This window comes from Etheostoma spectabile, chromosome 1, assembly GCF_008692095.1.
Source record: "Etheostoma spectabile isolate EspeVRDwgs_2016 chromosome 1, UIUC_Espe_1.0, whole genome shotgun sequence".
NCBI classification, from domain to species: domain Eukaryota; kingdom Metazoa; phylum Chordata; class Actinopteri; order Perciformes; family Percidae; genus Etheostoma; species Etheostoma spectabile.
Window position 1 is genome coordinate 183,554 of NC_045733.1, and position 25,445 is coordinate 208,998.

At 39.1% G+C, this 25,445-nt stretch overlaps 2 protein-coding genes across 2 annotated transcripts; both read left to right on the plus strand.

Annotated features, from left to right (window-relative positions):
• The first annotated feature begins 153 nt into the window (after positions 1-153).
• On the plus strand, positions 154-6,332 carry cry5 (cryptochrome circadian regulator 5). The gene is made up of 12 exons (XM_032517774.1): positions 154-171; positions 277-386; positions 1,308-1,532; positions 1,631-1,825; positions 2,002-2,120; positions 2,328-2,482; positions 3,345-3,485; positions 3,743-3,858; positions 4,757-4,928; positions 5,544-5,695; positions 5,775-6,004; positions 6,111-6,332. Exons 1-12 carry the CDS (start codon positions 169-171, stop codon positions 6,167-6,169), a joined length of 1,677 nt encoding a protein of 558 aa, XP_032373665.1. The 5' UTR covers positions 154-168; the 3' UTR covers positions 6,170-6,332.
• A 4,139-nt stretch (positions 6,333-10,471) lies between these two features.
• alpk3b (alpha-kinase 3b) lies at positions 10,472-23,653 on the plus strand. Its single transcript, XM_032517662.1, is given in 18 exon segments — positions 10,472-10,532; positions 11,134-11,247; positions 11,501-11,708; positions 13,653-13,774; positions 14,148-14,265; positions 14,628-15,436; positions 15,439-15,465; positions 15,468-15,871; positions 17,464-19,552; positions 20,209-20,356; positions 20,506-20,633; positions 20,749-20,784; positions 20,881-21,155; positions 21,372-21,460; positions 21,570-21,691; positions 21,694-21,786; positions 22,330-22,378; positions 22,491-23,653. Coding segments are annotated over 16 exon segments (4,971 nt in total). The 5' UTR covers positions 10,472-10,532; positions 11,134-11,247; positions 11,501-11,580; the 3' UTR covers positions 22,825-23,653.
• The last annotated feature ends 1,792 nt before the right edge of the window (positions 23,654-25,445 follow it).

A 25,445-nucleotide genomic window follows, 5' to 3' on the forward strand; every position in this document is an offset into this window, starting at 1 on the left:
GCATTGCAACAACTCGATATGATGAATAGCACAAGACCTCAGCGGCGTACTGCTTTTTCTTCCTCTCTCATTGATAGTCAACGTGGAGGACACAGAGCCTGCACATTTCCATTCAATAATCTGCCCGCGACCACTTTTTCTTTTTTTTTCTTTTGGTATTTTTTAACTATGGTAACTTGCAACATAGCTAGTATTGATAGCACAATAGTGACATCTGGTGTATAAACTGTTAAACTGCTGCTTCACTAGGTCTTCTCTGGTTGGCTAATTTTGCAGGTGACGTTGCAGAGCTTCCCGTTTTGTAACGTGCCACACCGGGTTACCAAACAGTTCTGCCAAACAGCCTCGACCAAGTGGTATTTTAACTGTTTTAAGACACTATTAAGGTAACGCTTCGCTAGAATGTTGTGTATCATTTGTGCTTAACTTGTGCATGTAACTTATTGACGCTGTGGTATTTTCTTATATTGTTTACAATCTATACATTGTTTTTGCAACTGCGTCGTCTTGTGGGTCTAAGAAATAGGTGCATGAATTTGAGTTGATGGCCAGAACGTCCAGATGTATCTATTTCAAGTAATTCTGTAAAATTTAAAGCACTTATTGTTACATTTTCCGGGGTTGCTGCGGCCACAACGCAGAGTACTAAACGCTATACGATCACGGCGAGCTACGATGAGCTGATGGGATTTGCACTGCAACAACTCGATATGATGAATAGCACAAGACTTCAGCGGCGTACTGCTTTTTCTTCCTCTCTCATGGATAGTCAACGTGGAGGACACAGAGCCTTCACAGTTCCATTCAAGAATCTGGCCACGACCACCCTTTTCTTTTTGTCTTCGGTATTTTTTAACTGAGATAATTTGCAGCATAGCTAGTATAGCACAATAGTGACATCTGGTGTATAAGCTGTTAAACTGCTGGAGCCACATGTGCTTTGCTAGGTCTTCTCTGGTTGGCTGGTTTTGCAGGTGACGTTGCAGAGCTTTCCGTTTTGTAACGTGCCGTAACTGTGTCGTCTTGTGGGTCTAAGAAATAGGTGCATGAATTTTACTCGATGCCCAGAACGTCCAGATGCATCTATTTCAAACAACTATTTCTATTTTAAAGCACTTATTGTTACGTTTGCCACTGTTCGAACGTGCATGTTATAATGCACTTTGTGTTAGACTTCACGGAATCTAATATAGTCCACCCAGTTCAACTTTTGCACATAATGTCTCTGCAAGTATGCCCATGTATCTCCTTTATGACTCATAGTGGAATAAAGAAAACAGAAATGTCTGCAACTGATGTGTCCACAGGTTCACAGGCATGGCTCATACATGTATTCACTGGTTCCGCAAGGGACTCAGATTGCACGACAACCCAGCACTGATGGCTGCTTTGAGGGACTGTAAGGAGTTGTACCCCGTGTTCATTCTGGACCCTTACCTCCATAACAACACCTGTGTGGGTATCAACCGCTGGAGGTTCCTCGTCGGAGCCCTCAGGGATCTGGACTGCAGCCTCAGGAAACTCAACTCCAGGTAGAATTATAAGGATAAAATTTTCAAATATCGAATAACAATAAAGTTAGAAAACACAAATACGTATTGTTATATTTTGGTGTATTCAACTCCTTCAGGCTGTTTGTTGTGAGAGGGAAGCCTGAGGAAGTGTTCCCCAAGCTGTTTGACAAGTGGAAAGTAACCAAGTTGACCTATGAGTATGACACAGAGCCCTACAGTCTGAGCCGGGACAAAACAGTGACCACACTGGCCAAAGAACATGGAGTCGAAGTCCTCTACAAGATCTCACACACTCTTTATGATATAGACAGGTATTACTCATGCCGAACATGTACACATATTGAGGCATTTACACATTGTTTTCTTCCTTCACTTAAATCCTATCCAATAGTTACTTCTCAATTGTTTTATTTCAGGGTTGTTTAACACTGCGGCATCATGCTGTTTGGATGGTGATTGTCTGTTATTGTTTGTCATGTCTTCATAGGATAATTGAGGAAAATAATGGGAAGGCTCCCCTTACTTATAACCGAATGCGGGCAATAGTGAAGACTCTTGGACCCCCTAAGAGACCCATCCCAGCTCCAATCATGGAAGATACAAAAGGTACTACGAACAACACTAGATCATGCCAGTGATCTGTCATTGTGTCTTTACGAAAATTAAAAACTAAAACCAATTGGTTTAAACAGTTATGAAAACCTAACATACAAGTGTAAAACTTGAAGCAATGGTTAATTGAAATATATATATACATACATACATACATACATACATACATACATACATATATATATATATATCCTGTCACAGATGTGAAGACGCCTTGTTCAGAAAACGATGAAAAGAAATATGGAATCCCTACGCTGGAGGAGCTCGGCCAGGACGTGGCACCTCTTGGACAGGAGCAGTTCCCAGGAGGAGAACAGGAGGCTCTGAGGAGACTAGACGAACATATGCAGAGAACGGTATTTCACTTCCACACACCTATTATGTCTCTCTACACCACTGAAACTCACTTGTGACACTTATGGAAATAACATGAATTGTCTTCTAAGAAAATCACATTGAATTTGAGAACTTTTTTTTAAACCAGCATCCATATATTTGACAAAAAAAAGTAAATCCCCTGGCACAGAAAATGTCCTGTCCTTAACCTATGTTCCCAAGGGGCGGGAATCTTTTGGATCCTCACAATTCGATTCTATACCAATTCAAAGGGCTACGATTTGATTATTATTGATGCATTTCAATGCAACATTTTTTTTTATGTACATTCATGAGTAATTTAAAAAATATACATATAAATCTGAGTTTTTATTTTGCAGCCTTAATCATGCTTGTGAAAGTCACCTTCTCTCACGGTAATCTTCCACGTCAGAGGCTCAGTCGTGTTTTAAAGGTGGAGAATTGGCTTCTTAGAACATGATACATGAGGTGGTTGGATGTAATGTGATAAAGTAGATGAACAGCCTATGTGTTTTGCCTAATTATTTTATGTATGTCTGCTTAGATTATGTCTATAATTTTTTTTTTTTTTTGTCCTTTTGGCCATTTTTGTGTTTGTTTTTTTCTGCACTCTTGCCTAAACTCTAAGTTGTTGTTCGTTATTCCATCCTCTTTCAGTCACTCTGTTTCCGGATTTGTACTGATCTGTCTAGAGACAGTAACTTTTTTTTTTTTTAAATAATCAGTTAACTTATCAATTGAATTGATCATTGAATTGTTCTAAAGAGAATCACGATGCAACTAAGAATCTTTTTTTTTTTCTTCACCCCTAATGCTCCCTCTTATTTACCTTGTTTCATCTGATTGTTTTTTTTAATTTAGGGATGGGTGTGTGGCTTTGAAAAGCCGCAGACTTCTCCAAACTCTTTGAGCCCCAGCACCACTGTCCTTAGTCCATACATCACTTTTGGCTGTCTGTCTGCACGCACCTTCTGGTGGAGGCTGACAGATGTCTATCAGGGGGTGAGTCTCACCATTGCAGAACAGTTTTTGTAGGTAGTGTCCTATGCTAAGAATAAGGCTACACAACTGATGGTCTATAATGGTATAATCCCTCAATGTTTAATACCTTTCAACAGAAACAAAAATAACCAAGATGTTGATATTTAAGCTATATTTAAAGGGTAGGAAATGTGTTACATATTGTTATACGGTCCCAACTTTAAAATTCTGTTAAAGCTTGACTTAGTCTGACTGTTGTGCATGTGTGACATTTGCAGAAGAAGCACTCAGATCCTCCAGTTTCCCTGCACGGTCAGCTTCTGTGGAGAGAGTTCTTCTACACCGCTAGTGTGGGTATCCTAAATTTTGACAAGGGGGAAGGCAACCCTGTAGGGTCCCGGGGTTTGGGGGAAAAACCCTAATTATTGGCGCAGGAGAAAATACGGATCTTTTTTAAATATTTAAGGGAAATGTTTGGAAAAATTGGGAAAGTACGTGTGCTCATGAATAGAACCCCCCTGCTTTAGTTGACAAAAAAGAGGAATAAAAAAAATCATCTTTGAAAATGATCTAACAAATTTATTAAATTGGAAAAACCCAACCCTTAAAGACACCCAATTTTTTTTTAGAATAAATAATGAAAAAAAAATAAAAAAATATTCTTCCTTAAAATACAGGGGGCGAGTTAGACACCTATATGTAAATTCCATAGGAGCTGGCAAATTTTTAAAGGCGGATCCAGGAACTATGCATCCTAAAAAAAGTTCCCCTTGGCCCTTTGGGAATTAAAAAAAACCTCACACCCAAACATCCCCCTTTAACCACTAGAGATTGGAGTTTTTTTTTTCATTAGCCCTAATGTGGTGAATTTTGCATTAGAGATGATTTCATGAAAGTACCCCTGCCAATCTCTATGTTGATGAAAGGGGATGGCGATGTGGGGGTATTTTTAATTCCAAAAGGGCCCAAGGAACTTTGCAGGATGCACGTATCCTGGATCCTGAAATAAATGGCCTTTAAAAAAAACTTGCCCGCCTCTACAGAATTAACTAAGGGTTTTCTTTCCCCCCCGTTTTAAGGAAGGAATTTATTTAGTTTTATCATTTCCCTTTCCCAAAAAAAATGGGTCCTTAAAAGGTTTGGGGTTCCAATTCTTTTAAATTAAAACATTAAAAACAATTTCAAAAAAATTTTTTTTATTTCCCCTTTTTTGTCAAATTAAGCAGGGGTTCTATACTCTACCCATACTAGAGAAAACTGAGCTGGAAGAAGGTTATCATGACAATTTGTAGCATTCCTGTCACCTGGAGTTGTGTACCCTTAAGGTCGGGATGGTTTCCCCCCATGATGCCATCATGGGGCTCATTGAGACAGGAGGGCTGGATCCACCACCTGGCCAGACATGCCGTTGCTTGTTTTCTCACCAGGGGAGATCTGTGGATCAGCTGGGAAGAAGGACAGAAGGTGTGAGCTTGCCTCTCATGTAGATTAACTTAAACCATCTAGCCCCACGGCACATATTTCCATGTGGAGTTTACAGTATGTGGGAGACAGCTGCAATACAACAACTCACAATGTTTAGGTCTTGATGACATGGTTTAGCAAAAGTCAACCTAGACTAACCTTAAATGGGTACCTGTTAGATTTGATATCTGCACAGCACTGCAACACACTACAAAGTAGAGATATAAATGACTAACACTTAATCTCATCAAAGTAAGGTGGATATAATCAGAATGCGGCTCACATCTACAGGGTTTTATCATAGTCAAAGGATTTTTTTCACCATACTTTTAAGGAGAACTCCACCAATTTTACATAATTAAAGTCTGTTTACACTAAGTACAGCCATTTGAAAAATGCTTAGGCCTTGAGTAGGGTCAGTTGAGTCTGAAGACTAAGTTTGAAAATAAAAAAACACCTGCGGATGTGGAGTTAGAAAGAAGTGAGCTTACCAGACCTAATTATCTCTGTTTCTGCTGCATCAATTCATTTTCTATCTGTGCATTATGAGTCAGACAATGTTATTGGTGTGCAATGCTGAATCTGTGGAGCACTTTTAACATTTTGTTCCTGAAGGTGTTTGAGGAGCTTTTATTGGATGGCGACTGGGCTCTGAATGCTGGAAACTGGCAGTGGCTCTCAGCAAGTGCCTTCTTCCACCAGTTCTTCAGAGTCTACTCCCCTGTCGCATTTGGCAAGAAGACAGACAAAAATGGAGACTACATCAAGTAAGATCATTAACCTGATAAGCTCAAGTTATAACAAATGTGCTATTTGAAATAATCTTGCCTCCTCTCTACTTTATAGAAAGTACCTTCCTCTTCTGAAGAAGTTCCCGCCCCAGTATATCTATGAGCCTTGGAAAGCTCCATGCAGTGTCCAGCAGGCAGCAGGATGCATTGTGGGGCAAGACTACCCGCGTCCCATTGTTCAGCATGAAGTGATCAGCAAAAAGAACATCCAGAGGATGAAGTTAGCTTATGCCAAGAGAGCAGACCCTGCTGAATCACCCAACAAATCACCCAGCAAAAAACAAGGTATTGCAAGAGACATAAACCTGTATAAGAGGTTCATCTGCTCTGGATGTTAGTGATGTTTACAGAGAAGCATGCTTCTTTAATTCTTCCTTTGTTTTCTACCTAGGTACAAAGCGCAAGGCTCCATCTGTCATTGACAAGATGAGGAGAAAGATAGAAAAGTAATAGTACACAGATGAATGCAAAGTAATAGGGTTATTGTGTAACTATGACTGTTTCTTTATGTGTGTGTGTGGTGTGTGTGTGTGTGTGTGTGTGTGTGGTGTGGGTGTGTGTGTGTGTGTGTGTGTGTGTGTGTGTGTGTGTGTGTGTGTGTGTGTGTGTGTGTTGTGTGTGGTGTGTGTGGTGTGGTGTGTGTGTGTGTGTGGTGTGGTGTGTGTGTTGTGTGTGTGTGTGTGTGTGTGTGGTGTGTGTGTGTGTGTGTGTTGTGTGTGTGTGTGTGTGTGTGTGGTGTGTGTGTGTGTGTTTGTGTGTGGGTGTGTGTGTGTTGTTGTTTGTGTTGTGTGTGTGTTGTGTGTGTTGTGTGTGTTGGTGTGTGTGTGTGTTCAGTCATATTGTCATTTAAACTGTTGCCAGACTATCACAATGTATCAATTTTTTTTTAAAAATGATTACCATTTTATATTGAATTGGTTTATTTTGCGTCATCATTTCATGCTTGAACAGTGATTTTGCACGCTACTCAGATAATCGAATCCAATTTTAAATGCATACAAAATGTCAAGGTAATTCGCAAGTAGTGTATTTTTTTTCCACTGCTATTTACAGCAAATATATTGTCAGGGCTTGATTTCTGTTTTCAGTAGTTTTTCCTGCTTTATAGTATAACATCAAAAGGTATATTTCTTTTGCATCTTAGAACAGCAAATGGCCAAATTCAGTCCAAGCTGGTGGTATTTTTGGAGCTCTCACTATTACCACTAGAGGACACTGTAATTACAACTGCTGAAAAAACTATCACTTTGTCATGCAGGTACATCATTTTTTGTTTGGTCAAGTTTAATAGGCTTTAATCTGAGTTTTACAATGTTTATGGCGATTGTGTACACACTTAGCAGCTTTGGTCAACACTGAGCAACGGTTTATGATGTGCACAGAAAATGACATAAATAATGATGTTACAACCCTTTTAAGAGTAATGAAATTAGTGATAATGTTTAGCATAATTATGAGACATACTGTATACATTTTTACAATACAATTATTTTCTTAGTGTCTTCATTCGAAAATGTTGAATTAAAAACTGGAACAGGCTAACTTTATCCTATTCACCATAATGGCCATCAGCCCCTGTCTAATTAGGAGTATGCTGCAATGTTAACTAACGCTCATTAGACAATATAGGCAACATACTGTATGTTGACAGTCTGTGCATGTGATTGGTAGTGTGTGAGCAATGATGATGTGGTGTGTGGTTTGTGTGTGGCCGACAAGTGTCCTTGTAGTGCAAAGCTTCTCTTCCCTGTTCTTCTGCTGTCCCTTGGAGCTGCACACTGGTATGAGAATATCAGAAGATTATGTAACACCTCAACAGCGTGCAGACGGCTGTCAAGCCAACTAGGTTTCCCAGGAGATCCTGGTCAACATAAAACAATTGCTGTCACTGTGTATGCGCATGTGGGGTTTGGTGATACTTCTCCCACCAGGGCCATACAGAACTGCCTCAACTTTAATCACTTAGTTAATTACAGATTTATTTTATATTTTCTGAGACGTGACCTTAAAGTTAGTATGTATTCTGCAGTTGTGGTCTTATAAACATGTAAATGGCCCCCGAAAGGATTATTCATCGTTATAAAATCCTTAATAGTATTCCACCCTGTGGGGCCATGGGTTTTCCCCCCCTCCCTTTTCTTTTCGACACCCCACAACCAACCATTTGGCTTTGGGGACTGTAATTCCAGTTTGGTTTTAAAGCCTGTTCCCTGCAGCTGGTGTTTCAGTAGTCGTAGGGAGGGGATTTACCCCAGGAGTTTATTTTCTTACTGTAGAAAATAAAAAAATTAATTCCTGCTTTCTACAAAAGCAAGTTTGGTAGTTCGAAGAATAGCTATCAAAAATATCCCGCCTTTACATTTTACAAACCACTGGCCATGATAATAGGGCAAGCACTATTTAAAGTTCATTTGGAGCATAATTTGTAAGAAATTATTTTTATTATCTGACAATAAAAATAATATGAATGCACTCAACCACTTAATTAGCCAACCAATCCAGAGACGAAACCCTTAATATTGACACTCACTCATTTAGGTGCTTGGTTCATCACCTTATCAAACATTTTCTGAAGAATACCACAACAGAAGTGGACAAGCCCATGTTACCTATTCTAATTTTATGTTTCGAGGTTGGATAGAGACTCTTGCTCAGTCATCACGTGTACCTGTTGTGAGGCTACTTTACCTGGTGAGAAATTACAGACAGCACCTGTTCATAACAAAAATGTTTAATTGCACAGAAACATTAAACTTCATTGACATTTTCTTTTGCTGACATTGTGTGTGAGTCAAGGGGCATAATGGTTTGCTGGAGGCTGAATACAGGTGTTCTCCAATGGCCAGTTTACACTGAATCTAACAAAAAGCACCTAATTTCTGCTAAAAGTTAGCAATTTTCTCTTTTAGTCATATTTACAACAATATAACCAGAGAAAGTGAGGGAAATGAGGAAGTTGTGAGTGAAAGGTTCATGTGTACATGCTGAAAGGTCACTATTTATTGGATGTCTATGGAGCTGGTGAATAAATGCCACAGTGAAACTGAAGTGCTGACAGTTGGCCAACCTGCTTCATGCTTCATACCTTTTGGTCTATCCCTATCACACATACACATCCTCAACAACAGTCATCTAGACCTGGGCTTGTCCATTACCACTCTGGTTCTAATAACTGATGATAACAATTTACATTTGCCCCGCAGTGAGTTCCTTTTATTTCTGACTGTGCACAGTCATGTTTGCAAAAGACAGATAATGCTATCAACAAAGCCAGAGGTAGTAATCTCAAAGAGCATCGTCTGTAGCCCCTCTTCATAAATCTGCCAGACTTAGCTAAGAAAGGATTTTGCAAAGGACATGCAATGTTAAAATCTTGCCACTGACCCCAACTGAATTCCAATTTGTAGAGGAATTGTTAAAACGTTGATGTAATGATCTTTTTTTATGGAAATGAGGCATAATGTTTCATATTGTTGATTGCCAAAATACATGGAAATAAAACTTAATGGAAAAGTTTCCTTTGGATATCAAAGAAGCAAAGGCTAAAAAATCTTTTTTCTTCTGTTTTTTTAACAAAACTTCTGGCCAACAGCATGATTACACATGTTTCTGTATCTTCATCAGCATTAGAGGGTCTCCCTTCATCTATCAACAGTTGGGTAACATGTTTAGGGGGTATTCACTGTCAAATTGACTCACACAACACTCTCCTAGCTTCTGTTTCCACACCCTACTGTGCTTTGATCTCTCTGTACACACCTTGTCCAGAATATCCACACCCTGCTGAGGCAGCTGTGTTTCCAGCCCCTATACAGAGGACTGGCAACCACACAGTACATGTCTAGCACTGCAGGGTGTATGTTTGTGTGTGTGTATAGGGTGTGTTTGTTTATGGGAATCACTCCTGGAATCTATTCTGAAAGGCCATACTGTGTGTCCATTTTGGGGGGTTAGAGGTCCTTCATTTTGAAATCTTCACCTTTTATTTTTAATTGTTTCTCTTATTTTGACATAAATCTTTCAGTAAATCTTGGCTTTTAAGTTATGTGGTTCACCTCCCTGGCAGGAAAAGTGGAAAATGTGGCCGTTACGTCGGACCATGATGGATGGATGGATGGAACAAAAACAAAATGTAAATAGCTTAACAGAAGGAGCATTGGCATGCGTAATATGATGAGTGTGTGGGGTAACGAGAGAACATTTGGATTAATATCTTTGATCTTGATTTAGGGAGAACACTGAGGAAACCGTAAATCATAGTACTGGTGCCAGTTCCAATCATTTCAAAGAGGAGTTGTCTGCAGCTTGTTCACCCTGCAAATAAAAAGTACATGGGGAAAATAAATCATTCTTAAAAGTTTGTTTTGATGGTTTTTAGTTCTCCCCTTACTCATTAGTTACATTTTTACTTAACTATGATTTCTTTCATCAGAAACAAAAACGTCAACAGAGACCTATTTTCAGACAGAAGTCACATTTTTAAATGAATCATGCAACCAAACCAACGCATCCTGTAAAGTACAGAACATTTCAAATTCAACTGCTAATCATTCATTTGTGTGTATGAGAGAAAGACTGTGGTACGTGTGTGTGTGCGTGTGTGTGTGTTTGTGTGTGTGTGTGTGTGTGTGTGTGTGCGTGTGTGTGTGTGTGTGTGTGTGTTTGTGCGTGCATACTTTTGTGCAGATAAGAACCCATAGCTATTTGGCAGTCAGTGGGATCTGCCTATATAGGGCTGTTCTATTCCTACTGCTTCTCCTCTGGGGATCCAATGCAATTGTCGCTCACAGGACAATGCATGCCAGAGAGCCTGGTAGGTTTCACCATCTTATACTTCATTATATTATAAAAATGTTTTTTTGTTTTTTAAAAACTCCATATAATAATAAATAACAAATGGGGGGGGGGTCATTGTAACTCCACACTTTCATGTTTGGAAAGTAACCCTGCGTGTCTGAAAGACTAAGAGAATGTACTGCTCATATAAATGGACTTAAAAGTGAATGCGTCATTCTCCTGATTGACAGGCTCATATGATTCTTTACTACATTCTGTACACAGAGCTAAAAAGTTTGAAGAGAAGAGTAGCCAACTACTGACCACAAGTGGTCCCTCTCTTCTTTGAGCACATAATAATTGTAATTAATTGGAAACAAAACGGATGAAATTAACATCACCCTGTTTTTTTAAAATCCTCTCTTCCTTTTTAGAGAACCACCATACCTGGGATGACCTTGTATTTTTACATGTATGTTACATGGGCATGGATTTTTCTTCTTCAGAAGGATTTTTCTTGTTAGATCTTTTACTACATAGATTTTTAATTTTTTAGTGCTGGCATATTGTGTTTTGTAAAATAAATGGTCCATAGACAAGTTTTGGAAAGTGTGATGTGTTCTTGTGCCTATTTGCAGGCCAACTATAAATAGTCAAGCAGCTTACGCATGCTCATGTTTGATTGGAAATTGCATTGCCTTAAGTCAGTGCTGTGGGGTATCTGTCAAAGGAGGGAGAGAAACTTGTGAATGGTGAGTTAACTTTATAAAATAGACTTCTGAATGTTGTTTATGTAAATATTGAACAGGGCAACTATCCAAATAGGACGATTTTTACAGAGCATCTCTTACTGATGTTTGTGTTTTTAATCTCAAACTAAAGAAAAACACTTTTTTGAAAGTATACATTTCATTAGAACTTTATGTAGTATAACTTCCTGTTGTCTGTGTTTTCATGTTTTTAACTCCTTGTTCTCTTCCACATCTCAATAATTTCTCTTCAAAGCCAAAAGAAAAGTGACAACACAAACTTTTTCTTCTGAAGAACTTTTCCCCCTTCTGAGTATTCCTTTTTTTGGGTGAATAATGGGTTCACGGAGGACGCCGACACGCTCCCCTTCTTGCAATGGGAGATCCAGCAATGGGGATAATATCAGCGGGAGTAGCCGGCCTAGTGGCTGCAGCTACCTCTCTAACGTGAGGCCAGAGAACAGGTACAGATTCAACACTAACCTGCTGTGCTGTGCTACAGTACCTGTTAAAAAAACACTGTAGAGACCATGGTAGTCCAACATTAGGACTTTTTCCAAACCTGGGACAGACTGGGTGACACACTATTATTTTGTTTGTTGCCATGGTCACTAGAGTTTAAATAAACTGTTGATTAAGAACAGCATCTCAGTTACACCACACCGGCCCCATTTCAAATCAAGCAATACACTAAGAGCTTCTGCATGGAAACATTGGATACACAATATTGGCATAGAAATATTCCTTCATGGAACAGGCAGTGTTGACCATATAGGTTCCACTGTTTGATGAGACTGTTTTGAGATGATAATGATTAAAAATATATACATATATACATATATATATATATATATATATATATATATATAATATATATATATATGTGTATATACACATATATATATATATATATTATATATATATATATATATATATAATATATATAATATATATATATATATATATGTGTATATACACATGTATTTCTAGCCAGAGGAAAAGGGCAGCTTTTACATTAACTTTACCAAAGTAATCAGCTCCCTGTTTTTTAGAAAACTACACATTTGATTTCATTGTCATCCTTTGTCAATTTTTGTTGGCTTTTAACAAGACTATTGCTGGTGTAGTTTACTCCACAAGAATGTGCGATGTCACTGCAAAATGATATGTAAGGATCGTTTTGTGGGAATGGATCAGATATTGTTTCTAGCAGGAATTAGGACAAACACTATGAGCACCCACAAACAAACTGAAATAATGAACAGAAAATGTAAGACACAATTTCCTGCAACTTTGAAACAGTTGTGGCTTAAAAATGAAGCAAGAACCAAAACGTTTCATTGTAAACATTGAATCTCCAACAAGATAAATACTAGTATAGTTCATGTTGCAAGCCATACTGTGTAGAATTTATAATTTAAGTGTGACTGTATTTAGTATGACTGTCTTCCTTTGTTTGCTTAATCATGAGTAACATGCACTGAAGTGTAAAAGTAACTGTGCACTGATCCAACACTGAAATGGATGTCAACACCAGACATAGAGCAACTGTATGCAAGCAGCACGATTGTGCTCTTATAATATGCATGAAAGCCAACATTAATTAGTATTAACATATGTGGGTTGATGTTTCTTCCACATTTTTACATGTAACGATGTGTTATTATTCTTGAACCATTATAGTTATATTGATGTTGAGGTTTCATTTTTATAATTAATGTCATATGGACTAATTAGACCTCTCTGAGGACACGCTAAATAGCTATTTATACCGAACTTCAGAAGTCAAAGATCACAAGAATGCTTTCGTTTGTGTGTGGTCTGTACAAAAAAGAATGTTTAACATTTGCCTGTTTTCATTGTCTCTTTTGAGAACCAGATAACACTCATTAAGGACCAATCTTAGCCTAAATTCAGACTTGCCTTTGGTGACCAAATCAGTACACCCTTAAAGAATTAAGTTTTCTTTTCCCTCAATGCTCACTCATTACATGCTACTGTGTCTCCACCCAGCCCCCACCCCAATTTTCCCAACTGTGGGTTGTCTTTTTCCAACAACAGCCAAGCTGGGTGGCGTGCTGGCTCAAGACATTTGTTTACATCTTTTTGAAAACTATGAAATTATCAGCGCTTTAATGTAAAAGATGTCATCTAGAGGCAATGGAGGCAAGGTCTTAAGACAAAAATCACATCTGGAATTTTTTTTTTACAAACTTCAGCTTCAACTTCGACTTCAGTTAGCGGCTGCAATTTTTATTTCAGACAACCTTATCCTGTACATAATGCTAGCAAATACTTTTGCTCTGTCTGGAAACTGATCATCTACACAAAACAATCATCCAGTGTGTATGGAATAATGCTAAAATTGTAAAAACAACTTGACTGACCAACTCCATTGTTTTGCAAAGGAGCACACTCTGCAGCATGATGGCCCAGTTAACTGAGGAAACACAGCCCTCCTTTGAAACTACCCTCAAGTCAAAAGCTGTGTCTGAGAATTGCAACGTGAAGTTCTCTTGTGTGGTTACAGGTAAACACGGCTTCAACACTTTGCAAGACCATAAATCAGATGTTTATTAACTGATGAAAATGTATTACAGGGACACAAAACACATGTTTTTCCTCTGATATACACCAGGTTTCATGCATCTTTAGCATCTGGAAAATATTCAGAAAGTCTACAAGACTAATTCTTTCTCTATTTCATAACTGTATTCTTATGTACAGCACTTTTGTCAACTTTGGTTGTTTTAAAGTGCTTTATAAATAAAGATTGATGGATTGATATTTACAATGCAGTGAAGCAATCGTGAACTAAACTGCTACCTTTTGTAGTTGATAGAAATTGTATGCCCTGATATCCAGGTTTTTGTCTTATTTTCTTTCTTTCTTTTTTTTTTCAGGATACCCTACTCCTCAAGTTACTTGGTATAAGGATGATATGCAGTTAGACAGATACTGTGGACTGCCTAAATATGAAATATTCCGCAATGGACAAAACTATTCCCTGCACATTTACAAGTATGTTTTTTTGGAAACACTGACATGATATTTGACTGCACTTGTTCTACCAAGATCAAAACTGTTGAAGCCTGTAAAAACCTTAAGAAATTTGAATGACTACACAGCAAAGGGCAATCTGATGAAGGCAACAAACCCAACAGTGTATTATCTCAATCTTTTTGTTATGAAGTAGTCCAAAATACTAAGAGGGTCCCTTGACATTCTTACCCAAATTAAGTAAACCTTACAGCTTATGCCCTGAGCACAGTTTAGCTAACGCAGCAGTTTTACCTTGTCAGCAATGTTTACTTTTGGTTTTGTCAGGGATTTTGCTCAATATCATTTTAATTAAGGCAACTTAAATTTGGTTCTCCTTGCAGTTGCACAGTGGAGGACGCAGCAATATACCAGGTCTCAGCCAGCAACAATAAAGGTATTGTGTCCTGCTCTGGGGTCCTGGAGGTGGGTGAAATGAACGAGTTTAAGATCCACCAGCGCTACTTTGCCAAGCTCAAACAAAAGGCAGAGAACAGACGCAGGGAAGCGGAAGGTAAAGAAAACCAGGAGCCAATACGAACCATCAGTCCAGACCGCACGCAGAGGAAACGCCGCTCCACAATGGAGGCCTTTCTCAGCACACCAAGCTCCATGGAGGATGAGGGCAATGAGCAGAACCATCAGGCTGTAGCGGTAGAGGCTGTGGCCCGGTTACAGGAGGCAGCTGTTGAAGAGATGGAGGAAAAGCCTGTCCCCATCGCTAATGGAGCTGTGTCTGCTGTAACTAATGGACAAACCATCAGTGAAAACGGTAACAAGAATGGGACATATATATATGACTCTGCCCAGAAGAGTTTTACTGTTCACCAACCCAAAACTCCCTTTGTCAAAAAGAAGATTAAAATTTCCAACAGTACACCAGAAGAGCAGGCATCTGAGGAGAAGAGACCAATAAATGAGACCTTCACCTCTGTAGTTATAGCCTGCACAGAGTCAGTAGAATCTGAGGGGAATTCGGAAGAGTTTATGGAAGTAGAGAACACTGATAGTTCATCCGTTGTGGTTTCAAACTGCAGGAAAATGAAAGAACAACATCAGAAAGCAGAAACGGAGGAAGTATTGCTTGCTAAAAGGCCTTTAATGAATGAAAACACATGTATTGAGGTAGCTGTGCCTCCACAGAAGGAACAACTCATGTTTCAGTACCCCCTGCTGCTCTTAAATCACAAGTCATAAGACTGTGTCTGAAACTGAAGGTAAAAAAGCTGCAAAGCATGAGAATGAAGCTGGGAGCAAAGATACAGAACAAAATTTGGAAATGCAGAACCAAAGTCCTCACTTAACCTCAACAGAGGGACAGTCAAGTGCTGCAACAGAACCTCAACAATCCCTGTGCATAGTCAAAGGGAACATTTCTAAAACAGAACGTGTTACAGTCATGGATGTTGGCGAGAAGTCAAAGACGTCCACAGGTGGATGTTTACCCCAAGGAGAGCCGGTGAATGCACCGTGTGAAAACAGGAATGCTTTACCTCAGCGTCCACATAAACAGCCTGGAGATCAGCTGCCTGAGAAGGAAACAAGCCCTTGCCAAAATAATCTGTCTGTGTCTGCCCTGCTGAATGAGGTGAGCAGAAAGCCTTCGCATTAGTTCATGAGTTATTTTGCTGCCAACACAGGCCTCATCAGTAACACTAGCATCCTGGAGCTATTTATAGCTTTTACAAGTATGCCCCGCTGTGTGACAAGAATTAAATGACGTACATGTTGACAGATTGTGCAATAGGTAGATTAATGCAGTGCATTGGATTTGTTGGTTCTAAGGAAGAGTTGCATTATTTCTTAGGATATAAATGTAACATTATATTTGTTAAATTTGGAAATCTGAAAATACTAGTATCTGTACCAAGCAGATTTTCTCTAAAGTTCGACATTTTGAGAAATACATTGTTCACTTGCCAGATGAGAAGATCTATAGCACTGTTGAGCCAACTGTTTTGAGGTGCTGAAGTTTTGTTTTCTCTCAGACTACTTAAATCAAAATATGCTAAAAGGTTATCATAAGGCTTTTAACCTGTTTCAAGTGCTAGGATAAACTACTCAGGGCTACAGCTGCTGACTGTAGCCTTAGACCATACATATATATATATATATATTTATATATATATATGTATATATACAGTATATCATCAACACCATCATCATCCTATGCAGAGTCATTTGGTAAATTCCCTAAATTCGCACTTGTTTTGCAATTTATAATGCAAATGTTTATTGTCCACTGCTTATGCAATCGTCCTGACTGCAACTGCATGGTTGAATGCTAATGGCACTGAGAGCTGAGACAAAACAATGCACAGCTGAAGCACCTCTTAAAATTATTCACATTCCTTTCTGGCCACACGTAAATGTAAAATAGCCACCTTACTTGCGATAAGGCTTCACAGTGTCAGAATTGGGAAAGAAAACAAATTGGCAAAAATGCATATTTTTGATGTATTTTATAACAGTACTGCGTGTGTTCTAACTAAGTAGTTTGAAGTTTTGCTTTTTGAAGGAAACAGGGGAAGAAACAAGAATAAACTTGAGCTATCATAATGACTTATCACACAGAGAACCTCTCATGCACATTTTAAAAGGGATTCACCTCAATTACAATCTTTATGGGTATTTGAAGCTCAACAAACATGCTTGTATGGGGCAGATGTACGAAAGAGAGAGCAATGTGCTCACGTTTCACTATATAATATATTAAATACATCACTACAGTACAGTTTTTCAGTGTCACGGTAAAAAGTTCAGCCTCAATGTTAGTCAGTGGGCTGGATTTGGATTCTGGGTCAAGATGAATGGATTTGTCAACATGGTTTTCATACTCAAAATGTAAAAAGAAATGATTTAAGAAATATCCTAAGGTTTGTATACAGGCTTACTAACACTAATGCAAACACTAATATGGCAGGAATCCTATCTGTCACTGAGAGCCATGGGAACATTGTATAGTAGGAAGTAAAGATTTCTTGTATATCACTAACTTTATCGTTTCTCTGGTTCACAGATTTCTTTTTGCTCCAGGGTCTTCCCATTTTATTCTCTGTTTGTTGCTGGTTACGTTGTTGCTTTTTATAAAAATGACGTGTTCATATATGTTCTGAATAGCCAGCGATAAGTGAATAAGTATTTACAGCATGGAAACCTCTGCTCGTATTTTGCCCCAAGGTTACACAGGCCCATTCAAGGATGACCAGGAATGAGGCACCTGTCAGCATTGAGCTTCCACCCAACCAGATGGATGTGCAACCACCACAAAAGACTCTATCAGAGAGAGAGACCACGACAGATGACATCCAGACCCCTTCATTGCACAGTGGTCTACAAGCAGCAATTGGCAAAATGACACAGGACACATGGTATCATTCCGGGGGATCAAATGAAAGCCATACAGTCCTTTTTACAGACCTACAGAATTCAACCCTCAAAAGCCCCGGTGGTATTGAAAACACCCAAGGGTGTAACGTTTCTTCCAGCGCCCAGCAAAGCCAAGTTAATACAGTTATACAAACCTTTGAAGGGACAGAAATACAAGTTAGAGAAAAGGTAGAGGGCAACGAGGTAGGTGAGTTACCAGTGCAGTCAAACAGCTTGGCCCCAAACAAGAAGAAAGTTGAGATAGAGACTGAAAGCGCTGCTCCGCATATGATAGAACACATTGAAACAGAAATAACCAAAGGTGCAGCAAATAAAGACACTAACATTATCATTGTGGATGTCTGTACTAAAGAAAGTGAGAAGAATGAGCATGTATTAAAAATGGAGAGGGAAACTAGTTCAGCATTGCAGAATCTGAAGTCATCGCTATTTGAGCCTGCTATCCCACTCCTAACAAAAACTCAACAAAACACAAACATATCCGAACTTCACACTAAAGACTTCCAGGAAATTCACAAACCTGTAACAAAAGTCATATCTGTAGCTGAACTTTTGAGATCACAATTAAAGGCTCTTGACTCTACATTAGCAAATTCAGTGACTGCCAAAGCGGTCCATGCTGGCTTTGGACAAGATCTTAATACAGTTGAGACAGAAACATGTGAGAAGTTAAAAGAGGATGGCAACAAACTGGAAGTGAAGAAATCTGACAAGAAAACTGAGACAAGTATTACTCCACCTAGGAACATAAAGGAAACCCTCATGGAGATTTATCATCAACTATATAACACGGATCAGGAACAAATTCAGTCTCAAGGTGCAACTTCACTGCCTGTTCAGGCTTTACAAAAACCTCTTGTAATCCCACCCACCTCTGTCGTAGACACTTGCACCACCATGGAGACTGCAGGACTTCAGGATAGTGACAAAAGATATAATGAAGGTTTTTTAAACATTTGCCAGGAAACTGGAGCATCAACTCTGGTTCCTCTGAAAGATTGCCCTGTTGTTTTGCTATCTAGGAGTGAAAATGTCAAACACACTCTCCCCCCTTCAACTTCTGAGGACGAACTTTCCAAAAGACTTACATCTGGAACTGTCAGTGCAGAACCTGGGACTTTACTTGCAGTGAAAAAGGCCAACAGTCAAAAGGTAAATATTACAGTTTTGGAGCAGGCCAAAGGTGAACCTGTTCAAAGCAAAGACATGTTAACCTCAGCAACACAACTCAAAAGCAAAATTGAAAAGGGGATTCCTGAAATGAATTCCACAACACTAGATAACTACAAAAAAGAAGAACATGACACAAAAAACTTTTCTTTGCAGAGTGCAAAAAAGATTCCCACTAAAAGTGTACCTGGCACAGATACACAAGATGAAAATCTTCACATCAGTCAGCAGGACAGCTCTATGGTTGAGGATTTTCCAAGGACTGACTCCTTCGGCAATCTAACTCCTGAGGTTAGTCCATTGTTAAAGAAAAGAGAGAGTGTATCTCCTGTTCCTTCTGCTACTCCACAAGAGCTGGCATCTGGGGCCAGACGTAAAATACTAGTACCCAAGGCCAAAACCGAGGAGGCCTCAGAGGCCACATCACCAGTCGAAAACCAAATTCAGAAAAATGAAGTTCCTACAGAGAGCAGCAAGCTTTTTGCAAGTCCTGTGACCTTCTCTACATCTCCAAGCCTGTCACGACGGTCACCTCTGCTTCAGCCCCGTGGGGAGAAAACGTCCCCTGTAGAAAGGCGTTCTCCGCTCTTAAGCAGGAGGAAGACGACATCTGAATCTCAAGCACCAAGCCAGCCGCTCACCGAGGAGCTCCTCAGCCCCATAACTGAGGTGAAACCTGCAGAGAAGGACAAGCATGACCCATTCAAAGGTAAAATAGCTGTCAACATTAGTGCAAGTTTATGTGGTATCACGTGTATATTAATCAGTATGGTATTTTGAGGCAAGCATGGGGTTACAGTGAATATAGTTATCAGTTTATTATATACTTTGGAGCTATAGTGCGTATGTTGGTATTTTGGTGCGTCAACCCATGAGGAATTGTAAGTAATGATAACAACACTGTTGGTGCATCGACATGACGCAAGTCTTTTCACCACCTCCACCCGGCCTCCAGGTGAAGAGTTCTTTTAATTTATACGTTCTCTTCATCTCAAAAGCTGAACACAGCTTTTGTTCTTTCTTGGTGGTGATGTAAAACTCTTCATCTCCAAAGCTGAACACAGCTTTTGTCCTTTCTTGGTGGTGATGTAAAACTGCATGCAAAAGTCATACATAGCCATATTGAGAAATACAGAGAGAGAGTTTTGTATCACATATCACATTGGCCATAACTTGGATGTGTCAGACGTTCATTATTATAAAATACTTGCACACTATCGCTTTGAAGCAAATAAACCTTTGCTATGTAGCATAGATATAGCACATGCCACATATATCAGACTGGATACATCAGGTTGCTTGATAGTTAGAAGATAGGGAAGTTTCCTTACCATGTTGTCTGTGTCGGGTCTCCTTTCCAACCAGCACCTCAAGTTATTCGTAAGATCAGGGGCGAAACCTTTGCAGATGCCTCAGGACACTTGAAACTGTGGTGCCAGTTCTTCAATGTTCTTAGTGACTCTACAATCAATTGGTACAGAAATGAAGAGAGGATCGCTCAGAATAAAAAAACGTAAGTTTCAGAGTGGCTTGAAAGAAAACCTGCAGTTTCACAAGAATATGAACATACTTTTAGAAATATACTATTTTTTATGAAAGGTATCTATGTACATACTGTATATATATAAGAAATACAGCTGTGACAATTTCTTTGTTTCTCAGTGCAGGGGATGAAACTCAGGTCAATCTTGCCATTGTTCAGGCATCATGCAAAGACTCTGGTGTTTACGGCTGCACAATCACAAATGAATATGGAACTGACTCCACAGACTGTCTTCTTAGTGCAGATAGTGTGTATTATTTTATCTTACATTTGGCATGAAATAAACATGTTTCCTTGCATTTTTCCTTGCATTACTGGGTTGCAACAAGTCTCATTCTGTCTTCTCTCTCACTGTTTTGCAGTTTTGGCTGGAATGTCCCTACGTGAGGACCTTGGTGGTAAGATGAGATTTTACATGTTAAGATCACATTTCTTTCCAGTGTTAGAGCCCAAATGATTTTCTGACTGCCATTCCTACATTCTTCTGTACACAGTTGGAGAGGAAATTGAAATGACACCCATGATATTCAACAGGGGTGTGGCGGATTCAGGTGTCTGGGGTAACAAGTTATTTGGACGTATAATGATGCAGGAATCTCATATTGGTGATGGTTGTTCTCATAAAGTCTGGAGGGCAAAAGTCATCTATGGTCTGGAGCCTGTGTTCGAGTCTGGAAACACATGTATCATTAAAGTGCGCAACCCCATCGCCTATGGAGGCAAAGCGGAAAGCTGCCTTATAGACAGGAACCTCGACATTATCAAGCAGGTACATGAGAAAGGTTTAATTTTGTAATTTATTTGCATCTTCTTAAATTTAAATGTCATTCAATGAACTTACAAATCCAGCAGTAAAGTGAATCAGTCTTGTGTCATTCTTGCCACCCACGTAGGATTACTGAGACATTAATCACAAGATTAAATAAATGTACTGATTTAAGTTGAGCTTATCTATACTGGCTTTTCTCCACTGTTCTGCATACAGGAGTGTAAAATTCAGAATTTGGCTCGTGAATACTGCAAAATCTTCTCAGCAGAGGCAAGAGTGATTGAAAACTTTGGCCCTTCTCTTGAGTAAGTACAAGCAGTTAACTCCTTATCAAATGCTAAAATCCTCTTGATTATTACTTACAGTACATGCAACATTAAAGTCATTCACACCATGCCAAACTATGTTACACAGGGTGATTCCAGTCTACCTGATGTACCGACCAGCAAATACAATCCCTTATGCATCAGTAGAGGCTGATCTGACAGGAGTCTATCAGAAATACTCTGTCCTGGATGAGACAGGCAGAATAGACATGAGTCTGGCTCTGAGGCAGAGCAGAAGTGCTGTGCACTGCAGCACTGGATCTTTCAGTGGACCAATGGCAATCTGCTACTCACTCGGCTAGAAGGTAGGCTGATGCTTGACTGCAACAGGGCGATGTGAAATTTACGTTTTCCCTAAATTTGTGGCTAAAATATTTAGGAAAATGATGATGCTTTGGTTTTCCTCATTATTTACCTCCTGGTTTATCTTACAACATGACACAAATTCACATTTACAAAGTTTGTGGTAAAATTAGCAGCATATTAGACACAGAAGAGATTGTGAGCATGTGAATCTTAAAATTGGTTGACAGATTACACACCTCACCATAACAAATGTGCTAAAATATTGCTTGCAATAAGGAAAAGTGTGCTGAACTACTTAAAACTTTGTTAACCTTCTCAACCCTTAATGTGTATTTTAAACACTTTCAGGTTCATTACACACAATTTGTTATGCAGCATTTATGATAAAATAAGAATTTCATGTAGTTTTACTTTTTTTCTCCCTCTTATAATTTACGTACTGGATTTAATGTGGTGACAGTTCAAATTGCATGTCTGTCACATTTGCATAATGTTACCTGAACAACAGAAAAATAAAGTAATTGCTTGGTGTTGTTTTGCAGGTGTTGACACCAAGATCACCAATATCGGGATTTCAGTCAAATTGACGGGGTTAGTACATTGGTGTTTCTGTAAATGATGCTGTGAAAACCTCATTTTACAGGTAATTTACATTTATACTTGTCACGACTGTAACATTCGTTGTGTTTGTGTGTTGCTGCAGGCATCAAGGGTTATCTGTTGAAGGCAATCCCAAAGTGTTTGAGGAATTTGTCTCACAGCACCAGTGTAACTATTTCTGTGGTCTGCTCAGCCTGAGGTCACTAAAGGTCATAGACTCTTTATTGACGCCAATGAAACCCAAGGGTTCCAAGAGCCCGTTACTTCAACGTAAAATGGCTGCTGGCTCCTCCAGCCCTCAGATTGGCCGGAAAGCTGCTAGCAGCCCCAGACTGCCCAGGAAGACTGAGCCAGAGGGCAGAAAGACCCCCACAACACAAAAAGTTGCCGATGCTCCCAAAGATGTTAATCAAAAATTATCACGCAATAAAACATGAAAGATCTGACATTTTCTCAGTGGAGCAGTATTCTGATCAAATGCCATTGATTATCTACGTGATGGAATCCTGAACCAGAAATGGTTCTCTGTTGGGTATGTATCAGCAAAACAGGCCAGGATGAAGAGCCAAAAAGAAGGTTGATACACCTCTATGAGAGGGGCACCCAACCATTCAGAGACCGGAAAAGAGATTATTAATAATAATATAACTTAACTATTTAATTTTAATAGCCACCATTCCTTGCCATTATCACTTTTGTGGCTTGATGCCCGCACGTGTTGTGGTGTTTTATATTGTATTCTTCATTCAACCAATCTTAGGGTTAAAACTACAGCACAGTAGCAAGTAGGAGCTTTCCTGGGTTTGTATTCTATCAATTCTATTCTATCCCTGTCCCATAGGTCACAGATTGTGAAACCCAATCTCAGGTCAGTGTATTTGTACTAAATGAATGTGCAAGATAAAACATTTTGAACTGAAGTGGCATTATACGTGGTCTTAGTGTCCTTGTAAATGGAAAAGCAAAAACATGTATCTGTTGTAGTCACCTTTTGAGAATGTAGAGCAGTTATTATGTCAATTGAACCATATCAGATTCACAGTACTGCACATTTTTAAGGCTGGGAGAAAACAACCTATATTTTTTCAGAATTGTATCAAGCCAAATAGCTTCACGTGAAACTGTTGTAAAGTGGCAAATGGTGCTGTGCATTTATACTGTAACTGTTTACTTGCTGTTCCACATTGCACTGCATTTTTAGAAATTGCACCTTTGAATGCAACTGGCTGTAAATGAAAGGATATGATTACGGCTTGCACGTTTGGAGACACTGTGAAAGTGCATGACATGCTATTTAAATTTTGAGTGTCATTCTTAATAAAAATTAGCATATCGTGGAGTGGGCTGAATCACTGTAATGAAAGCCATCCCACTCTGTCTATCTGACATCAGCAGTCACTCAATATCATGTAGAAAGATAAGTAACCCTGTGTTATCTCAGTGACTCCTATTATCCAAGAGAAGTACGTCACATTTCCTTCTGTCATTGTACCAACTTGCACACGTTATTTATAGCATTTCTATGAAAAGCATTGCCATATTTGGGCCGATTCCTTTGGACAATTTTAGTTAAGCAACACTTTATCAATATTTTTAAGCTATATCAGAATTTGACAAAAGTTGTAAAGCAAATTAATGTCCTACAGGATCCTATCTGTCCAGTACCATCTAAATGGAGCATGGATTAAAACACAGCGGTCTAGGAATACATTTGTCAAAAAAGTGCACAAATAAGACAAAGGGGATCAGCAAAGATTAAAACAAGACTAAAGTTTCACAGCCTGTCTTTATTTTGTTTCAACAAAGTCTCACTTCCAACAAATTCCTTCTCGCTGTACAAGAAACTTCCACGACAGTCCACAGCCATATGAGCTGCGCTGTGACTATGCTGAATAGGTCCAACAATGCTTCAAGCACAAACCTTAACATGCTAATATTTAGCATGTAATTTGAGTTTAACAGATCTCAATTGTAGTGTAGCGTTTCAGCAGGATAACATTTGCTAATCAGCACTTAATACATAGCACAGCTGAAGCTAAGGGGGATATCTTTTGCAGGTATTAAGTTTAATGATGGCACTGGATTAAAAATTAGAGGGATCACCAAAGTTATTACAATTCATCCTGAGGAGGACATCAATGTCTTTACAATCCATCCAATAGTTATTGAGATATTTCACTAAAACTCACAAATACAGGCAGGAGATCACCAAAATCAGTAGGATTAATCTTCTGTGAACAATGGACATCTGTGCAAGATTTGATGGCAATCCATCTCATAGCTTTTGATATGTGGGAAAAATGTGTAGTTTGACTGCTTCCATGGCTATAAAAAAGGCTTTGCTTGTTCACACATAGATCCAACATATGTACATTTGGAATAAATACACTACTGGATTCATCCCGTTATGCTGTGGAATCTTATGAATAACATGAGAAGAACCATTGTGTGTAGTGTAGAAAAAAAAGATCCTTCTTTGAGCCATAGCATGCTTAACAGCGCTACCACCCTGGTTGTAAATCAGATTCCTTCAGAGATATTAGAGAATGAAGTGTTGCTCGCAACCAGTGTGTGTTTAAAGGGTGAAAGGCTAACTTCATCATGATAATCATTTGTGATTCATTAGTGAGTCATCATTTATGTAAGCGGTGGCCCCTCACGCACAAGTGTGTGCAGTGCCTGAGGCAATGTATGTGTAGTGGCGAATTGTCCTTTTATTGAACAAAACAAACTAAAAACTCAATGTCCAACAGCCACTGAGGCCCCAAAGGAATGAATCTCACACAGAGGTAAAAACGTTCATTGTCCAGGCAGAGATAGCATTCTGTGAGGTTTACTAATCCAACATCTCGGCAAACAAACGTTTCACGAAAGGAGCTAGTGCATCTCTAGGCTCTTGTAAAAAACCATGAGCCCTCCCCACTGTCTTACCTCCCTCATACCTGATCACCTCTACATGTAGACTACACCTGGTGGCTAAGGCTGCCTAGTACTTTCAAAACAAAAACAGTAGCAGATACTAAAAATAACCCAAATAAAATACTAATACTAATGATAA

Bases quoted from the DNA above. Each gene is read 5' to 3' on its own strand.
- cry5 (XM_032517774.1), top strand. The intron at 1,533-1,630 runs GTAGAATTATAA...CAACTCCTTCAG, and splicing joins CTCAGGAAACTCAACTCCAG to GCTGTTTGTTGTGAGAGGGA. The intron at 5,696-5,774 runs GTAAGATCATTA...TCTACTTTATAG, and splicing joins AAAAATGGAGACTACATCAA to AAAGTACCTTCCTCTTCTGA.